This window comes from Astatotilapia calliptera, chromosome 6, assembly GCF_900246225.1.
Source record: "Astatotilapia calliptera chromosome 6, fAstCal1.2, whole genome shotgun sequence".
NCBI classification, from domain to species: domain Eukaryota; kingdom Metazoa; phylum Chordata; class Actinopteri; order Cichliformes; family Cichlidae; genus Astatotilapia; species Astatotilapia calliptera.
This window is the reverse complement of record NC_039307.1, coordinates 36,509,304-36,531,044: the sequence shown is the minus strand read 5'-3', so window position 1 is coordinate 36,531,044 and position 21,741 is coordinate 36,509,304. Positions and strand designations below refer to the sequence as shown.

At 39.9% G+C, this 21,741-nt stretch overlaps 1 protein-coding gene across 3 annotated transcripts in view; it reads left to right on the top strand.

The window, feature by feature from the left end:
• Positions 1-19,883, top strand: part of ttbk1a (tau tubulin kinase 1a) — a 52,504-nt gene extending 32,621 nt beyond the window's left edge. For all 3 annotated transcript variants that reach the window (XM_026171994.1, XM_026171993.1, XM_026171995.1), the window contains 2 exons: positions 17,011-18,419; positions 18,525-19,883. In XM_026171994.1, the coding sequence (XP_026027779.1) occupies positions 17,011-18,419; positions 18,525-18,936 (1,821 nt within the window). In that variant the 3' untranslated portion in view covers positions 18,937-19,883. The remainder of the gene's footprint in view (positions 1-17,010; positions 18,420-18,524) is intronic.
• Positions 19,884-21,741: the final 1,858 nt, after the last annotated feature.

The following is a 21,741-nucleotide window of genomic DNA, read 5'->3' as shown; positions in this document are numbered from 1 at the left end:
GGTGAAGTTTAATAAACTCAGCCATCTTCTCCTTGTTATCTAAAGTATAACAGGACGTTGGAGTAAATTCTCAGCCATCTCACACTTCTGTTTAAGCAGTTTTCTGTTTGACGTTTATTCAGCTGTGTGAAAACTTAAATCTCAGTCAAACCAATTTACTCAGAAACAAATAAAAAAGCCTTACAATAACATTTTTAAGTTGTCTAAGTGACTTATATATCATGTTTAACCTGAGTAGCGAAAGACCGCAGGGGTCTGAAAACAATGTGCCAGGAGTCCAGTGTTCTTGCTGGCTCTAGTGAGTCTTGACCTCCCAGTCAGTTATCGAGCTGGTGGGTAACAGGCATCTCTGAAAACGTCAGAGCACTTTTGCAAATATGTGATGTCTTGATAAATCGAGCAGATATTTGAAGTTTACACAGCTACATTCTTGCCTGAAAATATCTTAAAAGTTGATTTTGGGACCTAGAAAGAGTAATATTAAAACTTAGTAGCGCTATAAATTCTGGGATAGTTTGGGACATGAAGGATACACCCGACCCATCCTTCATATCTGGGGAAATGAAGGACGCATTTGTCGGCTGCATTTGGAGCAGCCTTCGAATTGGGATCAGCCTTCGTCGCCTGGCTGTGATATAATCGGCCTACAAATGCGGCCTCCAGCTGGACCTTTAGCTAGCAACATGTTGTGCATCAAACTGCACACAAACAATTTGTGTGTTTGCTAATCTTTGTTGAGCTGATAGACGCGCCATATTTGAAATTACCTGCCACTTAAAAAATGTTGTTCCCCTTTATGTTCTTTTGTAGTGCTAGCTAGATGCTAAAGTACAGCAACCACAACTTATGGACACCTGTAGTCGTTTGAGTGCCCCCCCCCCCAAAAAAAAAACAACTTATAAAACAGAAAACACAACCCACTTTAACCCCTGACTATGACACACGATTGAATCTCTTTGATATCTTTTTGTGCGACATTTCCTGGTGATACCCAAACAGGACTGGCTGTTTAGCCTCAGATTGATTTGATTATAAGACTATTTTCTCAATTATAATTAGATTAGCCTATACAATACCTTCTCAAATACCCTTTTAATATCAAAATACCTTCTTATACAAATGGTACTGATATTTTTATTTTAGTGGTACAGCTTGTCCTATTTGCTTAACCCAGCATGAAATTTGAAATTTGAATGAAAAGTCTAAATTTTCTTCATTTTTCTTACTAAGAATTTCATGTTTTTAAAAGCAGAAAATTGCCATGACATTCCTGCACATGACGAGTGTATGGAAACCTAAGATCCCAATGACATTATGATTATAAACTTGGCACAAAAAGTAAGGAAATGTGAGTTTGTTCTAGTATTTCTTTATCATACTGCTTCTTGGTAACCAATCCTCTACCTGTTTATTTCCCCTTTAAATGGTGCCAAGTGCGTGAGGAAAATGAAATTCGGGCTTAGCAGAGCTAAGTATGTTGGCTACACCCATGAAAAACTTGCTAAATTGTCTCTTCCAAAGAGCTTATTCTGCTATTGACTCTTGTTTTGAGGTTCTGGTACCCCAGTAACTAAGAATCTGGTGCCTGATTAGCAGTGTCTGTGAGCATGGACCTAGTGGTCCGCAGCGGTCATTGGTTTCTACCAGCTGTCTCTGTGAAGCTGTCAGCTGTCTCTACCATGCCATGTTTGATTTACTTGGATCAGGTCACATGTCATAAGGCAACTTCAAGCTGGTGTTCCACAAAACCAACCACTTTTTGGAGTGAGGCTTATTGGCATCTCCAAGTGAAAGAGCAAGTTTCATATATCAAGGGACGTCAGAGACAGGCTGCAAAATATGTGTCCCAAGAAGATGATACCACAAGAATACGGTTTTCTTACCCCGTCAGCACTTACAAACTGTAGGCTGTCTTCTATATGTTCTATACCAGAACAAACTGCACACAGCCAATCTTCAGTCCCATAGGTCAACCAGGAGGCCTGCCATGACTGTACCCATAGGGTAACAGTTTTTGCTTGAGGCAATGTGATGGTGTGGGTGGGTGTTATTGAGATGAGATTCCAGTAGCAAACCCATGTCTCCACAGTCCACCTCGTCCCTACAGTGCAGGGTTTATCAGAGACTTCTTCTTGAATTTGGGAGTGGAGAGGATTGAATGGCCTACCTGCAGTGCTGACCTTGATGCTTAGGTGTGCTGTTTGTGCCAGAATGACCAACACAACCACACTGGCTTACTTGCAACAAATGATGGTTGAAGAATTGGATACCATCCCACAACCAAGCTGGTGACCGGCATGAGGAAGAGGTGGTGCCATGCTGTTGTGGCTATGTATGGTTCTTCCACATGCTGCTGAGGCCCCTGTTTGTTAAATGAATTCGTCCACACGTAAACGGCGTGGTCACTGAAAACGGAGATTTTTAAAAACTCCGGCCAGGGTGGATATTTTTGAAAACTCCGTTTTTGCATTTACGTGTGGACGAGAAAAACTGAGAAAACGCAGCGTCAAAGGTGTGCGCCTTTTTTGACGTCAACCTGTGCGCCACGTTATTGTTTCGGTGAAATGAATTTCTACAATACTGTTACTGTTAATTCTACTCTCTGCAGTGTTTAAATGCTTACATATACACACACAGTTACTGTCCCTCCACACATATGACTCGGTTCTGCTTCTATGCCCCATCTTTGTTTGCTATTTCCCACCGAGGCTTCTAGACTTCTGATTGGCCAACATTTCTACACGGTTAGGAATATATCGCCACCTGTTGCTTTGGTATGTTCCTAGCAGAGTTTTCCTTCATTTCTGCATTTATGTGTGGACGGGATTATTTTTTAAAACGAAAACGGAAAATCTCAGTTTTCAAAAATACCCGTGTACGTGTGGACGTAGCCTTAATCACCCAATACAATAAAACAGCACCAAACAGGACTCAATAACAGAATAAGCTGTTTGGCATTGGCAGAGAGGATTTGGCTAGTTTTCTATGGGTGCAACCCAAATACTAAACTCTGCTGCTTAACCAATGCTATCTAACAGAATAATATTCATTGCCAGGAAGCGCTGTTACAATAAAGCAATACTTGAGCAAACAAACATTTTCTTATTTTTTATGCTAAGTTTATATATGCTAAGTTTTGACCAAGTCAAAGTAAACAAATAAAAACATAAAAACAAACAGCACTTTGTTATGGAGGACCAAACTAGGGACCAAAAAGAAATGAAACTTCATTTTAATAAATAAATAGATTAAATACGTTTTAGTACATTTGTCTTGAGAATGGGGCTAGAAGAAATGTCATGGTATCATCTAATGGGTTCATTCTCTGAAAACCAAGAACTTTTCATGACACAGGATTCTTAGTTGTGTGTGTGTGTTTGTTTTTGTGTGCTTGGGAATTTCTCAAGAATAATTTCTATGGAAATGGCACTATAGAACTAGAGGAAGAGGTGGGGGGATGGGGTTGGGCGGTGGGGAGGTGAGCACAACAATTGCTTGGTTCTCCTTAGAGATAAAACTGAACTGAATTCTGCGTATGAAGAGCCGGTTATGTGGAAAACTAATGTGGAATCACTGAATTTCACATTAAGCTCACTTTGTATTTTCACATCATTTTCATTTTCCTTAGCAGGATTTTCTTCATGGATGTGATTTTCTATTAATTTAAATCTACGTTTGATTTTTTTAGTTGAATTACAATTTTGTGACCATTTGAGTTGTCCATTATTTATTTACAAATAGGTCAGGTTTGGTCCTCCATACTTGGTGGCTGCTGTTTACAGGCTGGACGTGCAACATCATCACTGAAATTTCACTTTATCTGCAGTGAAACAGGATACCTTTTAAGCCCGTGTCAGTGGAAAATTCGTATGCACAAATTAATTTTAGCGCTTTTTAGTGAGCTCTTCTTTGACTTTCCTTTGTTTTCGCGACGATTGTCATCTCTAGACTCAGAGCAAGCTTGTCTGCTGCCAACCATCGAGGACTGCCATTGTCTTTTCTGCGTCAATTCTTTTTCCCGCTCCCACATAACTACTGACGCCTTTGCCCCCAACCTATCGCTTTAAAAGTACACAGTATGTCAAGTTTGACTCATCTGAGGAGACAAAGAAAAGAGCGAGGGTGCCATTGGGACAACACAAGAAGAAATAAAGTGATGTTTCGGGGTAAGCACAGTTTAGGAATAGTCCTTTACCTCTGTTCTCTCACTGAATTTCTGTTCTTCCTCTTCCTTTTTCTTCTGTTCAAACATATTTCCTCCCTTTTTCCCTCCATTGTGTGTTTGTGTTTTGTGTGCTTGATGACTCATCTCTTTTTTGTGTTCCCTGTTTCTTTTTGTACCTCCAATGGTAATTTTTCATTCAGAAAACAAAAGCTCAAACTGACCAGACTAGTGAGATACAGTATGTGCAGCGCTTGTGCTGGTGCCTTTGTGTCCTTTTAAGTGCTTTGTCGGGGAAAGTGTCTTCATCGTCATTTTCCCAGTCTAATCCAGGATGCTAGTCTGATCCAAAAAGCTAGTCAATTGGTGTAAATGTCCAGTTAAGTTTCTAATAGCTTCTAAATAGTTTCTGATAACTGTAACTTTAGAGTGCCAGGTTTACACCAGCACTCCACCAGCTTCTCTCCCCAAGCACCTTTTCTCACAACATTTAAGCTGAGGGCTTTTGACAGAAGTGAGCATCAATCAGCTTTCTCCTGTCTAACCTGTCTAACGTCATGGAGGGGTAGGAGAAAAGGGCAGGAAGTCAAACCAATGTTGGGTTGTAGCTGTAAGAAAATCTGAAATTTATTGTTTGCTTGTTGTTTTTTTAAAATAAATAATTAATTTAAACTTTTTTAACCTCACTTCCCTCTTTCTGGTTGATCTGTTTGCAGTTGGAGGAGGACAGGCACCAACCACGGCCCAACCAACTGAGGAGGCTGGCCTCCTATGTCTTTTCTTCCTCCACCCTTGAGACAGAGCAGTATCCTCATGGAGGAGGGAACTTTATCCAGAGGAGCCGCTCAGCTGAGAGCAGCCCAGCACACGTCAACGCCACTGCAACTTCAACCCGCCGGCGGCATGCTGGCACTCTGCCGACCCCTGGCAGCCCACGGAGCAGACACTCTGTTCTGAATATGTCGAGGGCACAGCTGCAGCACGTGTTAGCTAAGCTCATGAACAAGAACAACAGCTGAGAGATGGACTCAAACACATTAAATTAACACATGTGTTAAGTAGGCACATACACAATACACACATACTGTATGCAGGGTTGGTCACACCAACTTGGGGCCCGGTGCAGTTTGGCCTCTCACTTCCTTTTCTTCCACCATTTGTGTTCCACAGTCAAGATCATCTCTGGTGCATTTGCTCTGATTAAGAGCACCAACTATTAAAATACTAATTATTTTATTAGTATTTATCCATAAATCTTTAAATTTCATTGGCCCTAAATAAAATGTGTAGAATGCTTCAAAAGGCCCTTAAATTACGAAGCATCACTGGTGAGCTGGGAAGACATTTGACTTGTGTCAAAACAAGGAGTATACTTATTAATACCAAAATAAAACACAGCTTTGCCTTTGTATTTGGTTCATTAGATATTTCTGGCCAGCTCTGCATATACAAATATTCTAATGAATGTACACATAGATAAATCAGACGTGATAAAAACAGCACACTAAGAGCCAGGCATGGTCATGAAACAAAACAAGCCATATTACTGGCAGACAGCAGCACTGCTAAGCTGGTAAACACTTAGTATCACACACACATTCACAGTCACGTAGCTCTATCAATTGTAAGAAGAGGAACAGAAGAAAAGAAGAAAAATGCTCAAGATGGGGAATATTTTCCATGCAATAAACTCTAACAAGCTTCTACAAACCTGATGTTGCACATGCCACAGATCTGGCAGACTCATGTGAATAATGTGAAACTGAATACATCCTTCTTGCTTCTATGAAGAAGAGGAGCGTGAAACAGAGTGGGGCTGCAAACAGACTGTTAAGCTTTACAATATCTGTGCATTTATTTATTTCAATTCTTTTCTGCTAAAACGAAAGTGTGATTATCAACAAGTGCAGGTTATCCCACCAAGGTTTTGCACCAAGACTTCACAAATCTTCGCCATTACTCAACCAGTGATATAAACATCTCACTCTGCTTCTGCTTCATTAAACTCTGTGTGTGAAGAGAGAGGGGTATGTGATAAAAGTCTTTCTCGAGGTGTGAAAGGGAATTCAGCATTAACCTCTAATTACACCTACACCTGACACCAAGAAGTACGGTGTCCCTAAAAGACAAATATTTCACAAAAAATAATAGTTACTAAATAAATTGAAACTAATTAGTAAAAGAAACCAACACACACTGGCATGTCATAAATGAATTAACACCAATAACAAATTTACAAATGTATAAAATCACTTTTTATTTACATTAATTTATATTACAAATTAACAACTACCACTACATAGTAAACAAATTTACAATAAAGACAATATTCTACCTAAGAAAATAAAAAGATTCCTTTTCAAAACAAGCAAAAATCATGAAAAAGACCAAAAAAAGGTTGTTTTTTCTTGAATGGATTTATTATTTATAGTTTATAGTCTTATTTAAAGTTTTAATACGCTAAAAAGTTTATTTGAAATAAATAATTTTCTGAACTGTTTTCTTTGAGATTAAGGGCCACCTCTTAACTGGAAAATGTATAGGGCTGAAGAAGGCTGCCAGATAGGACCTAACAAAGTTAAAGCCTGTTTTATGACATTTTTAAATTTAACTTTTGCACTTTTTTCTAATGAATTCTCATTAGTATCAGAAGACTGTAAAAGAAGTGAACTTACATTTGGAACATTTAAAAGTACATGTCAGTTTGTGAAGTGTTTGCTGGAGCTCTTGTTTGACTCTCCTTTGATACATATTTTTAGGTGATCGGGATCCATTCAAGCACACAAATGCTGACAAATTGAGCTAAACAGAATGTGCTTGGATGTATTATTCCATCAAAAGAATCGTGCACGTTAGTTGTACAGAATCTTGTTTTACACAACATATCTGTGATTTTCTTTTAGCATTTTTCTTTTTCTGTTTATTATAATTTAAGCACACTCACTGAGGTAGCAGATTTCCATGGAATGAGAAAAGGTTCTCAAAGGTTTTGTGGTCAGGAGCCCGTTTGCCGTGTGTCCTTTGCTATTTGCATTTGTGTGCTTTGAATGAGTTTTGGGCATTCACAACAGTGCCAGTCAGTGAGCCCATTACTGAAATATTTTAACATCTATTTTTCCTAACATCATGATCCTTTTGAATTCATTCAAACAGATTCATTCAAATTCTTAAATGTTTTAAATTCTTCATTTAAATTTGTAAACTTGTTTGAGTTTGAGTTAAATCCAGGTCTTCCAGAGGATGCAGTCAATCCTGTTATATTTATTGTTAGTTTAAAATATATTCAAAACGACATTTTATGTATTGTATGTTGGGTTTCTGTTGGAAGTACTAATGTAAATAGACACATAGATAGATATCACACCAACACTTGCACACCAACAGGTTACTTGGCAAACTGCCTGAAGGGGTATACCAGAGAGATAGAACCCTGAGAATAAACTGGATGTTCTCTACTGAACCATCCAAGGTATACTCTTAGCGACAGGGGAACAATATGGGAGCAGCCCCACCAAGTCTGGAGACACAGCAAAACAGGAAGATCAGATGGGAGACGAATGCAACAAATAATAACAATCCTTAGTCGTTAGTGGTTCTAAGAGCAGGCCACAGCAACCTTGAACAATTTCCAGTAACTATCACAGTGGCAGATATCCAAGAAAGAGTCTCAGGCACAAAGAGCTGGACAGTACTCGGCCCTGACACTTACTGGCTGAAGAAGCTAATTGCATGCCACGAGCGCCTGGCAACACAAATTAAGTTGCTGTTTATGGATGAGACATACCCAGAATGGCTAGCCAGACAGTCCTGATGCCCAAGTACGTCCAACTACCGACCAATAACCTGCCTTACGGAAACTCTTGTCAGGTATCATAGCAGCTAAGATGGACAGACACATGGCTCAGTATATGAGCGAGGCCCAGAAAGAAATTGGAAGAAACACCACTGGTGCAGAACACCAGCTTCTGCTTGATAGAGCAGCCACTCAAGTCACTTAAGACCAGACTGACCAACCTGTGCACCGCCTATGACAATACCTGACACATGGATCCTGGAAGCCGAGAAATGTATAAGGTCAACAGGACCCTAAGAGCCTTTATCAGGAATTCAATGGGGATGTGGCAAACAACACTAGAGGACAACTTCAATCCAATTACACAAGCCACTATTAAGTGTGGTATTTACCAAGGAGGTGCTCTGTCCCACTGTTATTCTGCATAGGTATGAAATCAGCCAGACCATTAACAAGACTGGCTTCGCATACCTACTAAAGAATCAAGCAATGTCAGCCAAATCCTGTACATGGATGGCATCAAGCCACATGCCAGGAGTGAATTAGACCTTGATTCGCTGATCCACGCCAACATCAGAATGTCATAGTCGAATGGTAGCAAAGAGAGAAAGAGTATATGGTGAATGGACTGGTTCTTATATAGCGCTTTTCTACTCTATCTGTGCACTCAATGCGCTTTACACAACTTGCCTCATTCACCCATTCACACAAGCAATTTTTTCCTTGCTATTTCTAAGTGCTTTCTGTCTAACATTCACACGGCAGGCAGCATTGCAGACATTGAGGATAGGTGCAAGTACCTTGCAATCCCACCTGCAAATAGGAACCACGAAGAGGCCCCAGGAAAGCTGCAGGCACCAAATACCTGCAGAGATTAAGAGAAGCTGAATGAGAAGAACAAGATCCAAGCAATCAATACCACCACTCTGCCAGTTGTAAAATACCCTGCTGGGATAATAAGCCATAACCATACATTGAGGGTTTCACCAGAAGTCCAGCACGCCAAGACTGTACAATAAGCAGAAGAAAGGAGACCAAGGAGTACATCAGGAAGATGGTCACAACTGAGAAATCCAATGGCTGGACAAAGCTGGACTGAGCATAGGCACTAATCATGGCAGTGCAGGAACAAGCTCTAAGATCGATAGAGGCTGAGGTCTACAACACTAGGCAAGATCTCAGGTGCAGGCTGTGTAGGGATGCCCCTGAGGCAATCAGGCACATTGCAGCAGGGTGGAAAATGCTAGCAGGCAGGGCATACGTGGAATATCGTAACTAGGGGTATAATGACCAGTCTAAGATCCTGTGGGACTTCCAGATACAGACGGCCAAACTGCTTATGGCTAACCATCCGGACATAGTAGTGGACACACAGAGGAAGAAGGTCATAGTGATAAATGTAACTTTACCAAGTCAAAGTGAGAAATATCAGTGGCTAAGAGAGGAGCAAGAGGAAATGTGGTCCTGTGGTAACTGGAGTGCTTAGGGCATTTACCCCTAAACTGGGTGAGTGGTTCAGATCCCAGGAACGGAATCAGAGATCTCTGTCTTTGCACCTAATATCACATAATAGATCCAGTAGAGCAGAATAAGGGATTTTTCTTTTTAAAAATGCAAAGGTCCACTTTATCTTCTAAACAAACATGATGAAACGTAACATTTCAGTTACATTATAAGGTCAGTGCCAGGGTGTCAGTGCCAGGTATGATTGACGAAGAGGTGCTTTTTGTTGGGAAATTGAAATGGTTCAATGCTGGAAAGATAACCAGAGATAAAAAGAGAGAATACGAACAAAGTAAATGGTTTTTCATTTTGGAGAACTTGTTGGAAAAACTCTTATCTCTATAAACAAAAGAATTCGTGAGCAGTGGAAAAGATCTTTGAAATAGAATATTTCAAAAATATTTTTATTTGTTTTCTGTTTATAGTTTGAGTAGCATTCAGTTTCAGCCAGGTCTGCAAGCAATAAGTCTGTGATGGTTACTATCATCAGCTTTTATCTGACAATAATGTAACTTTTTATTTGCTTTTTAACCATCACAAATATCAGTTATCCAGATATCTGCTGGCTTTTACCGGAAGAAATATTGGTCTTCTCAATGTGTCTGTGTAGGTTTTCAGTCATCTGGGTCATGGTAGTCTAAAGAGCTTGGAAAGAAAGCAAGTGGAAGTCTTAAAGTTTCATGAAGATATTTCACCTCTCATCCAAGAAGGTTTTTGAGTTCTAAATTAAAACGGTTTAGGGTCCTAAGAATTTTAAACCCTATTTGGGGTACCCTAAGAAGCTAACTGACCAACCACATGAGCCAATGTGAAAAAACATGGAGGGTTTCAGGAGGAAAGACATACAGTATATATGTCTTTCCTTCTGAAACCCTCCACTTTATTCATGTCATGGCTCATATAATATAGTCTGTTGTATGCTGCTGTTAAAGAACAATTTTCTCTTTAGTCTTAAATATACAGAACATTAGATAAGAGGGCCATGTTGTGCAATGAAAGACATGCTCGGGCAATGTCAGGGCTACAAAGGGCTACATTAACTAAATACGCACCACTTGCGCTTTTATTTAGCTTCTATTTGAGGCATTATCTCTGTGCCGACAGTTATTCAGATCCAGCCTGATGGTAAGACTGAGTTTGTTTTCATGCTGCTTCACACTGAGTTCAGGACACCCTGTATATTTTATATTACCATAGCATTACAACATAAACACTTTGAGAATGTATGAACGGGACTAGCTGCTAACTTTGAACTTTATTTTGCATGCAAGCAAAATGATTCAACTACCACACAGGATTGTCACTAGTACAATCCTGTATCACCATTAAGGTAATGCTACATTTGGTTACAAACAGGGAGTAGAAATATGTCAGTGTGCTTATTCTACTAAAAACACCTCAAGTCTAAAAGAGTGATCTGCAACAGGTGTCATCTTGTACCAAAACTGTTTGCCAACTGTGTCCATTCATTGCATGAGATCTGCTATCTGAACAACATGCATTGCCAACTGTAAAAAACAGCACTGTACAGTAATTATGTATACAGCTCTGACTAAAAGAAGTCTGGGATTGTTCTGTAAATAATTCACATCTACACGAGATACTCACGGATCAAGTCTTTTTGATTTGAGTGTTTTTGAGTGATTATGTGAAAATATATTTTAGGTGTTCTCCAGTTAGTGGAGGAACAACCTGCGATTAACCATATATGTATATTATGAGGTTTATAGTTTTTTATTTTGAAAACTCCACATTTTTAAAGTTATAATTAACTGGAAGAATAACTGTTTCATTACATAAAATTACAGCAGTTGTAAAGCAATTAGTTGATTGAGTAAAACATATTAAAACTGTTAAGGTCTACCATAGAAAATATGGCATGATTCACAAAAAATTATAAAATAAATAAAGAGATATGTCCTTCCAGATATACATACATACGTTTGCATATTTAATGTCTTCCTGATATTCTTTAAGGACTAACAAAAAAAATGTGAATATACATAGAGAGAGGTATATACTGGTGTCCAGTTGGTATATTTCAGCACTATGCCACTTTCATAGATTTGTTGATACAATTAGCCTAGCTTGGTACAAAAGCTAGAAGCACGGGGATACTGCAAGACAAGTTCGTGCATGTGTCTCCTAACTACCTTAATAGTTTAGAAAAAATCTATATTCTAAGTGACGCTGGTGTGTAGCTGCAGGAGATTGCTTGCTGTTGCCAGTTGAAGATAATCAATCGTGCAATTGCCTTGAACACTAGCAGACTGTTGCAGTTGGCCGTAGTTGGCAAGGAAGGGAGGATTTTGTTAACTGCTTGCTCAGTGCTAGTGAAACTGTGAAATTCCAACCAAACACGAAACAGTAACTGTTTGGCTTTGAATTAAAAGTTGGGACTTTTAACCACAACTTTTCCTTTGAAGTTGAACAGTTTAAGTTTTTCGTTTGCTTTGCACTTTTTCCAATTTCACTGCAACTGTTCTACTGCTTGGTAGCTAGCTAGCAAGAGTTTGAAGACAAATCTGCATATTCCATGCAAACTATGGGTAACTGCAGCAATCTGAGTTTTTTGGTGCAGAAATTGGTGCTCTTTGTGACCAATTTCAGCTGGTAATAGCCAGCAAACATTCACCAACTGGTTGGTGGAATATGCTTTTTCCCACCTAGTGATCAGAGGGAAAAAAGTATGCAATAGAATACTATAAACTATTGCTACTAAAATTAATTAACTAATTAATTTAAGTCAGCATTTGAATTAGGACATTTTTGTTGTTGTAGGAGACAGAAACTTTTCCTAGGCTTAAACGTAACCCTTTGCTTCTAGTTTTTGCTCTGAACTATGCTTCAAGGCACCCATCTTTAATTTGACTATAGCAGCAACAGAGCAAAAAAAAGAATATTAAATTGTACCTGAATGCTCCTTCATCAGTTTTGTAGTCTCAGCAGATTGTAGATAAGGAAAAGATGACTGAATGCTCACAATATTTGTTCAGTGTGATGATCCGTGAGTGTCTTTCACATGTACAATATATGTAAGCATTTTTTTCTATCACTATATGATTGTACAGCATTGCTTGTATAATTTACAGGTAAAGCATGTATTTTAAACTTTTGTAAATCCAAAAAATAACCCTGTACAGATATATATAGAAATGTAGAAAGCAATTAAGAGAAATCAATTTTCATTTAACCTCTAATAAGCATGATAATAACCGGGGTTCAGTATGTATGTCCAAGCTGTATGTTAAAGATTGAACGAGGGAAACACTTGAAAAATCACCTGAATATCAAACTGTGTGCTATCTAAGGATGAACTCTGCAATGCATTTTTGTGCCTTTTATATCAATTTATGTAATCTAGACAATCTTGAAAAGCTTGTGTTCAACCAAAATGACATTAAAATGGGTTTTGGGAAAAATGTACCAGTTTATGCTGTCTTTGCTTCTTAGGGAGAGCCCATTACAAGCTTTTAGCTTCCCCTTGTATTTTTTTTTGTTTTGTGATGATCCCAATGTTTTTAGGTGGTGAAAGGCGTGGACTGCATGCAGGTCAGTTAAACAGCTGGCCTCTTCTACTACAAAGCTGTTGTAATAGATGCACTGTTTACCTTAACATTGTGTTGCTGTAATATGTAAAGCCTTCCCTGAAAAAGACATCACCTGTCAGTGTTAATCTCGTTAAAATGACGTTAACGCCATTACCACATTAACGCGGCAAATCTCTGTTAGCGAGTTAACGTGGGGCTGCACAGTGTTAACGAGCTAACCACGATAACGCATTGACGCACGGGGCGATCCGTGTCAACTCGCTAACAGAGATTTGCTGTGTTATGGTGTTAATGTCACTTTAATGAGATTTTAACGAGATTAACGCTGACAGCACTACTTAAGCAATAAGTTGTTTTTTTCATTGTGGAAATTTGCTCCATGACGTCTCGCCATTGTTTCAATCGCAAAGGATCACTTTAAAGCCAGTTTCTTGTAATAATGTTTGTACAGGCATCAGTTTGAACAGGTAAAGGTCCTCACCGTGAATTACTTCTGCGGGTAGTAGGCCTAAGTACAAAATCTGTAGATCATTAGGTATTTTATAACTTAAGATATCCTCAGGTATTTTGACAATTCCCAGAAAAGTTGAACCTTTTCACATTTCCAAAAAATGTTAGTGATTCGCACTGATATGACTGCAGTCTCCACCATTGCTGTGGGATTCACAACTGTTTACTTGTGACGTGAGGTGTGATTAAAAAAAATCTTGTCAAATTTTTCCAGCCAGATTCTCTCCATTGTCCACAGCAAGTAGAAGTGTGTTGTAACAGGCAGCTTATCCCCTGAAAGGTTAATCTTCAGTTCTGATTCCCATTTTTGTGTTATCCACAATGAATAATTTCTGTTACATTTTTGGAAGCATTTTTACATTTTTGACACAACCTTTGACGGTAACTTCTTCTTCCACAGTAACCATTTCTATTAGCTCAATGCCCTCTTGAGAGACAGAGTTTCTGCTCTCAGTGTCTCAAATGAAGATACCTAAATAAGTCAGAATTATCCAGCTCAAACTCTTCTTTTTGAAGGACTTAAACACTTTCCCGTCTGTTAACATACATACTGCTGTGATTTCACCGTCTCTCCATTTCGTGAATGTGTTATCCAGTTGACCAGTTCTGAATTCTGGAGAATGTGAGGGCCAAATCAGCATTTTACAATCTCCTTCGATTTTGTATTTGATTACCAGATCCCACCAGACCTTTAATGTTGTTGCAACAATGGGATTTTGGTCCCTGAAATGTGTGTACATTTTGTCTGAGGGCAACTCACTCCATCATTGAGCTCAATATGTTTCCAGTGCATGTCAGCTGGGCTATCTGATAATACTCTCTTGGAATAGTCAGTCCTCCTCTTCCCTTTTCTAGTTGGAGAGTTTTCAGTTTTACCCTCGGTTTTTACCCCTTCTAAATAAATCTACTCATTTGTTTGTTCCATTTGGCAAATTGAGCATCAGGGATATGAATTGGTAGTGAAAGGAATAAATACAACAATCTGGGTATTACCTCTATTCTTGAATTGAGATCCATAACTAAGGGTGTCCATTTTGTTAAATCCTTTCGTAATCCTACTGTAAATGGTCTCATATATTGTGTTTAGTTAGATTCCTAATATTTTTAATTTTCTGAATCCCATTTAAGTTTGTATTTATGTCTGATAAATTCAATGGGTTTGTAGTTTATGCACAATATTTGAGTCTTAGAAATATTACATTTTCCTCCAAACTCTTCTAGAATAGTCCAGAGCTTTAAGAATGTATGATCTGGGTTTTAGAGGTATATTATTACATCATCTACGAAGAGACCTACACTTTGTTCTTCCACTGCTAACCCCTTTCAACTCATCGCTTTGTTATATATTGAGCCAGAGGCTCAATAAATAATGTCAATAGGGAGGGGCTTAAACAGCACCCCTGACGTGTTGCTCTGGAGCAGGGTCCTCAAACACCAACCCATACTTGGACTACACAATTTGGCCCTTGAAGTTATGTTTTTTGTTAGGGAGGATTTGTCCGTTGTTGAGTGCAATGTTAAAATAAGTTATTTTAAAAGCAAAAACTTATTTAATATGAAGGTAACATGAGCAGAGAGTAGAAACATGTTGAGGGATTGGCTGTGTTATTTGAGAGAGTTATTTGTAAAGAAAACAGTTTTCACTAGCAGTCAAAAACTAATGCGTGCACTTGTGTCTGGCCAGAAAGAGAATAGTAATTTGTTTATTTGGTAGTTCAATGAAATGCTTCAGTTAGTTAAGAGTGAGAAAAAAATTGTGTTCACATTTGCAGTTTTATTTTGTTATACAATATTTGAAATTGAAAAAAACAAACCAAAAAAAACCCACTACATTTTTGGGTGTTTTCTAGTTTGTTTGTTTATTCGGTTTTTTGTACTACTTGAACAGTAAAGTGGCCCTCCAATGAAATGTCAGAGCCAGCTGTGCCATTTAAGGTTGAAACCCCTGCTCAGGTGAGCTCAAAGCTGTCTGTCAAGTTTCCATTTATTTTAATTCTAGCCACTGGCTTATGACACATTGCTTGTAAATGGACTGATTATAGCGCTTTCCTACTCTCACAGAGTACTCAAAGCACTCTATACAACATGCCTCATTCACCCAAATTCTCACAAGCACTTTATCTACACTTAGTGCTTTCTAACAACATTCACACATTCATACTCCGATGCATCAGAGAGCAAGTTGGGGTTAGTATCTTGCCCAAGGATACTTGACATGCAGACTGGAGGAGCCAGGGATCGAACCACCGACCTTCTGATCAGTAGGTGACCTGCTCTACCTCCTGAGCTACAGCCACCCAGTTGTATGCATCTATTGTATTGATCTACAATATACACTATTGTAACTCACTGTTTATGTGTCTGCACATGTGGAACATCTGCAGGTTGTGCAAAACGCTGCAGCTAGGCTTCTGACCAAGTCCTCTAAATATTCACATGCGACATTGTTGCTATGTCATTTACACTGGCTTCCATTTTAAGATCCTGGTTTTGACTTTTAGAGCTTTGCATGGACTGGCACCAGCTTACATTCCTGATCTTCTATAGCCCTATGTCCCTAGCAGGTCACCGAGATCATCTGATCAGGGCTTACTTGCTATGCATCACACTAAGATGAGAACTAAGGGTGACAGAGCTTTTGCCACTGTGGCCCCTAGACTGTGGAACTGTCTCCCTCTGAGCCTAAAAACTGTGGACTGTAGTGGCTTTTAAAAAAACAACTGAAAACTCATCTTTTTAGAATTGCTTCTGGTTAATTTTTGCCTGTTTGGCAAGCTGTAAAACTGCCTCCATCCTAACTGTCCAACATCTTTACTCCTGCTGCTGGTGCCGCTCCTCTGTTCTAATGAGTTGAAGAGACTGTGACGTCACACGTGATATAAGAATGGCCTTATATCATCTATATCAATTATCTTCACGTCTTTGAAACTCCCTCTGCCTTTCTTTTACTCTCTGCGCTGTCGAGGGTCGGTTCTGTTGCTGGGGGCGGGCCACCCATTGCCATCGTAGTATCTTGAGCAGGCGAAATACTGCAGCGTCTTCCTCCAACGCCGCTGCTGGTGTCACCGTGTTAAAGCCTCGTCTGCGCAGCTTGAGGCTGGCTTCATGCGTGCTACTTTAGAGACGGACTATGTCCTCCTGTAATTCCTTCCCCACTCATTTGTGTATTTAACTCTAGAAAAATCGTCAATGAACGAGTTTTTAGTGTCATCACACCGGAAGTTTTTGCCATCAGATTTTCTTTTTTCTCATTTATAGGCTGAGACACTTATTGTGACTGTTCTCCCATTCCACCCTGATATTGTTTTAAAGGCTACGTATGTTAATATTAAATAAGCTTCTAATGAGTGCTTGACATTGTGCTCATGCATTGTTAAAACTGCTAAAAATGTTTCACTAGTAAAGGCCTTTTATGATATTTCTGTACAGAGCTGGGTGAAGTCTTTGAGTTGACTCATCGGTAATACACAATGTTATTGCATTGCTTCTAGGTGTTATCGCCTTCAGAGCAGAGTGGTTTGTCGCCTCCCTCTCCAGACTATCGGACAAAAGGCCAGAGTGACGAGAAAGAGCATTTTCACATCCTTCCTCAGCTGCAGGCCAAGAGGGCTGACTTTCTAACTGTCATGCTGACTGGTACTTTGCCTCAGCGGCGGAGTTTTGCCACACCAGACGAAGAAGTTCCAGAAACCCCAGGGCCAAAGGATGACGACGTTACAAAGAGTGAGTCCAACAGTGAGGTGAGTCAGAAGAGTACTGAACGTAGCCAGGATGCTGCGCCTTCAACACTGATGGCTGAGGACCAGAGGGGCCAGAAGGAGCATGCCTCCGCTGCTGATGCAGACCCAGACCTAGAGGATGCATCCAAAACCCTTGTTCTATTCTCCCCAGGAGACACTCGCAAGTCTCCTTCTGGCGGCGATCACGTTCTGGATGGTGAGTTGGCTACACCATGTGCTCTAACATCCCGTAATGACCGCCTTCTAGTTGGGGATGCAATACAGCCTGAACCTTCAGAGACTGGCCGTTTGTCCCCAGCTCTCAGATCAGACCTGAGGCCTTCCACACCCATTGCTCCTGGTTCACCCCCCTTCACCAAAGTTGAGCGTACTTTCATTCATATTGCCGAGACATCACACCTCAATGTTATGTCTTCCAAGGAGGGTGACCGGGAAGTCTTTCCCATCATGAATAAATCCGATATAGATGCTGACACCCATAAGAAGGTGGAGGGAGCACCAATGATAGAAGAGTATCCAAAGGACTCAGTGGAAGACCAAACTCAAATAGACAAATACCCCAAAACTGAGAATGGTCCATCTACTGAGCTGGCCCAGTCTTTGGAGCCTGTTCCAGAAGCAATGTCACCAACTGACATACATAAAGATCGGTCACAGGAACTTACAAAACAACCACCACCAAGTGAAGACCCTGCCAAACTTCAGACAGCAGAATCAAAAGTACTCTCTGCCATCAAGCCCAGAATCCGAAGCCGAATTCCAGTGCTCATTTCTATGGAGGAGGATTCAGGCTCAGAGCAGTCCTTATCTCTCTCGGCTCGGGTCCGGCTTCAGCATCGCGCCAGGCAGCTGGATTTGGCCCACCTGCTAGTCCAGAAGCAACACACTCGCTGGATGAGGAGGAGAATGCTTTCTGGTACATCATCATCGCTGTCTTCGGGGGACGATGAGCGTCGAAGACCGTCAGAAACCCTGTCCACTGCAGGCTCAGAGGAAGACACGCATACATCAGATGAGTCCAGGTGGAGCTCTCGTCTTAAAACAACTGAAGAGCAAGGCTTCAAAGAGTGCAGGAGCAAGATCCCCAGGCCAGTTACCCCCATAAAGCGGTCTTCAGGCGGGCTTGGTAGTGCTGCTCCTACTCCTCGCTTAAATAATGGGTATGATTTAGTTTCTTTCTTATAGTGTACCCACAACAATTTAAGCAGTTTGATACATATTTTTAAAGTAAAATAATTTTTCACATTTTTATGTTCTCTTCACAGGAATCAGAAAATTGGACTAAGCACTCTAGTTACCCCCCCAAAATTTAGGCCTATTTCTCCTGGGTCCTCCTTAACATGTCCCCGTCCCTCAACTGTCCCTGCTCCATCTGGCAGCCCTCGAATGCCCCTACGAGTCTTGTTTGGAACCAGACGCAGCCTTAGCTCATCCCACTGTAGGACTGACAGTCCCTCCCCTCAGAGAGTATGTTCATCTAGGCAGCCCCTCTCGGTACGAGCCCCAACTGTCCCCATGCTGCCACCCAGGACTACAACCATCATGCGACGCAGCGCCTCGCAAGAAGCCACCACTCAGTCCTCTTCTACCACCATGCCCGCTAGGACCAGGCCAAAAACAGCTAGTACAGCTAAGGGGAAAGCAAATTCTAGAGAGAAGGTGGCCCTTGCTAGATAATACAAAGACGCTTATCTCCAAGTATTTGTGAATAATCAGTCTTTGGACCAGCTATGCCTCAAAGGTTTTCACCTTATTCCATATTAGACTGTGATGCCACATTGACTTCTTTCAGTTCATTTACTATATACATACATACATTTTTTTTTCCAAGGACAGCTTATTGAACTGACTACCTGGGCTTCCATTTATCTTATTGTCATACAGGAGCATTACTGCCATGGTGCTATGGATACGTCTGCTGCTCCCTGGTTAGTCCCTAATGAAACTGCTGTCTGAAGCTGAGAATCCTTATTCCAACAAGTCCAGTTTCAGACACTTTCACCTGATACACCTAATACACTACTCCTGGCTTTCCATGGGTATATTACTCTTGAACTGACAATATCCTATTTGGTTCACATTGCATGGTAAAGTATATCAGAGAAACATTGAATCTGTAGAGGAAACACAACATGTACAAAAATCTGTACCCCTTGCCTATTGGCTAAAGAAAAAAAAAGATTAAATTGGACTTGTTTGAATACCCTTACTGTGATAATGTGAGACTCCTAATCTATATTCATTATGACTGCGGATAAAGTGAAGAGCTGAACGTGAACATATATCGCTCAAATGCTTGCCTACTCCTTATGGTGTGATAATGGCCATGCTTTAATCATTCTATTATATATTGGTGTTTTAGTTTGTTTATGCTTTGAATTGTACATAATCGAATCATTTCCCATAAAGACATCTTTATTTTTATCTTGGCAAGCAAAATGTAAATGAAGTCTTTAATCTTTGGTTCCAATTTGTTGGCATTATGCCTGGTTTTTATGCATGAGAAAAACAGGGTTAAGCATGAGAAGATGTTATACCTGCTTTAATTCTGTTGGCAATACAAGTCTGGACTGTGTATATGGAATCTCTGGGACTGAGGCGTGAAGTAAAGTTTTGATCATGTGGCAGAGGGTCTTGTCATTCTTTTCTCCCTGGTATCTGTAACTAACATTCAGAACTGACATATATCCATCACAGTGGCGTGCAATGACTTTAACAGAAAGGCAAACAGAGATGATTTTTGCATAAATTATCAAAAGTAAAAGTAGTTCATCTGCAGAAAAATGTTCCCCATCTGTGTTAAGCGGATTAATGTTATTTTTGCAGAGTTTAAGGTTGAGCTCATTTGAAATACTGTTTAATTGAGTAGCATCATACTAAAGCATATTGATGCTTCCTGTGAGGACCTCTGAAAAAAAAGTGTATTAAAAGATTAGTAAGAAAAATATCAGCTGCATTAAATGGCTTGATCATCATGTGACATAGTTAACTGTTAATACCTGAAGGGAGAATTCAAATATGAATGAAAACTTATCATGGTCAAGCCATTTAATTCAACTGATATTATTTTGGCAAAACAGTTAAGTGTATTACATTCAGATATTCTATAAGATGCAAATCTAAAAGTGCTGCTCAACCTGCACCTGCTCAACATGCATCTTTTATTAGACTGGAAATGGTTAGAGTCTCCATCATCGTTAAAGTTTTCCTTGCTGATATACTAAAACTATACTTTTCCACACATTTCCTCTACATCACATATGTTGCCCAAGGTGGTTAGCAAGGGGAAACTCCTTTGTTATCTCTTCCACAGCATGTCTTTTTTCCTGTCTTCCTTAGCTCTCCACAACCAGTCGCGGCTAATGACTAATCTCAGAGCAGTGAAAGCAGACCAGTGGTTGCTGGCCGTGCATGTTGATCTCCCATCAGTTTACAGTCGCAGACAAGCGGCTGTTTTTCAACAGGTTCAGTAGTGGACCCCCATGTTGCCTCTCCTCACACAGTGCCAATATTAACACCTCCTCAACCCTCCTCCACACAGAGCTTGGGTACCCAGAACCCCCTACCTTCCTCTCAAGTTTCCCCTTCACTGTGATGGCTGACCAAGTGAGGAGACAACTGACCAAGTGACTACACCAAGGCGAAGCTGTAGGCCCTGACAGTATTAGTCAGGGAATCTTTTTTTTTGTTTTGTCCTGTCCAGCAGTTGCCACAAGCATAATAATGGTCTGAATACTTTGTTGTGCCAAATATATTTGCTTTCACAAGAGGAACACTGTAGCCCAGGGGTCGGCTTGCTGACTGATGGGATGGGTTAACTGATGGCACGACCATAGCTGGACTGGCCAGGTGTTGTGCCAAAAAGTGATTGTCTGCCAAAAACTGATTTCCGGTATTTGCCAAAAACTGATTGCTCATATTTAAACTGCTATAAGTAACTCGTTGGGCTATAATATGTGAAACATATGTCAAATGCATCCCTCATGGATGACATAAAGTCATCTTGAGCCACAAACAACATTCGTGTAACAAGGTAGAAGCCGGCCAAAAAAAATCTGTTTTTGGCCGTGACTTTTATATAACCTTTATTTATGCAAAAAAAAAAAAAATTAAAAAATCTCATTAATATTAAAATAGTCTTTTTTAAGAGTAAGTTGGCCAAGAGGACAGCAGAAATGGCAGCAAATATTACAATAGTTCAGTAAAAATATTTTAAGTGGGGATAAAGGACCGGATTGGTTATAATGTAAGTACAATAACACAGAGTTATAAAGATACTTGAAAAACAGATAATTTTTAATTCTATATATAACCCCTTTGTAAACCCTGTTCACCGAAGTCTATTTACCAACATGCGTAAAGATATTACACATAAAAAATACACAGAAACATTGGAAATCACTTTTTGGCACAACAGCGATGGTGATTTTTCGTTTTTATGGGGAGATGGGTTTTTTTTGTTTGTTTGTTTTGGGTTTTTTT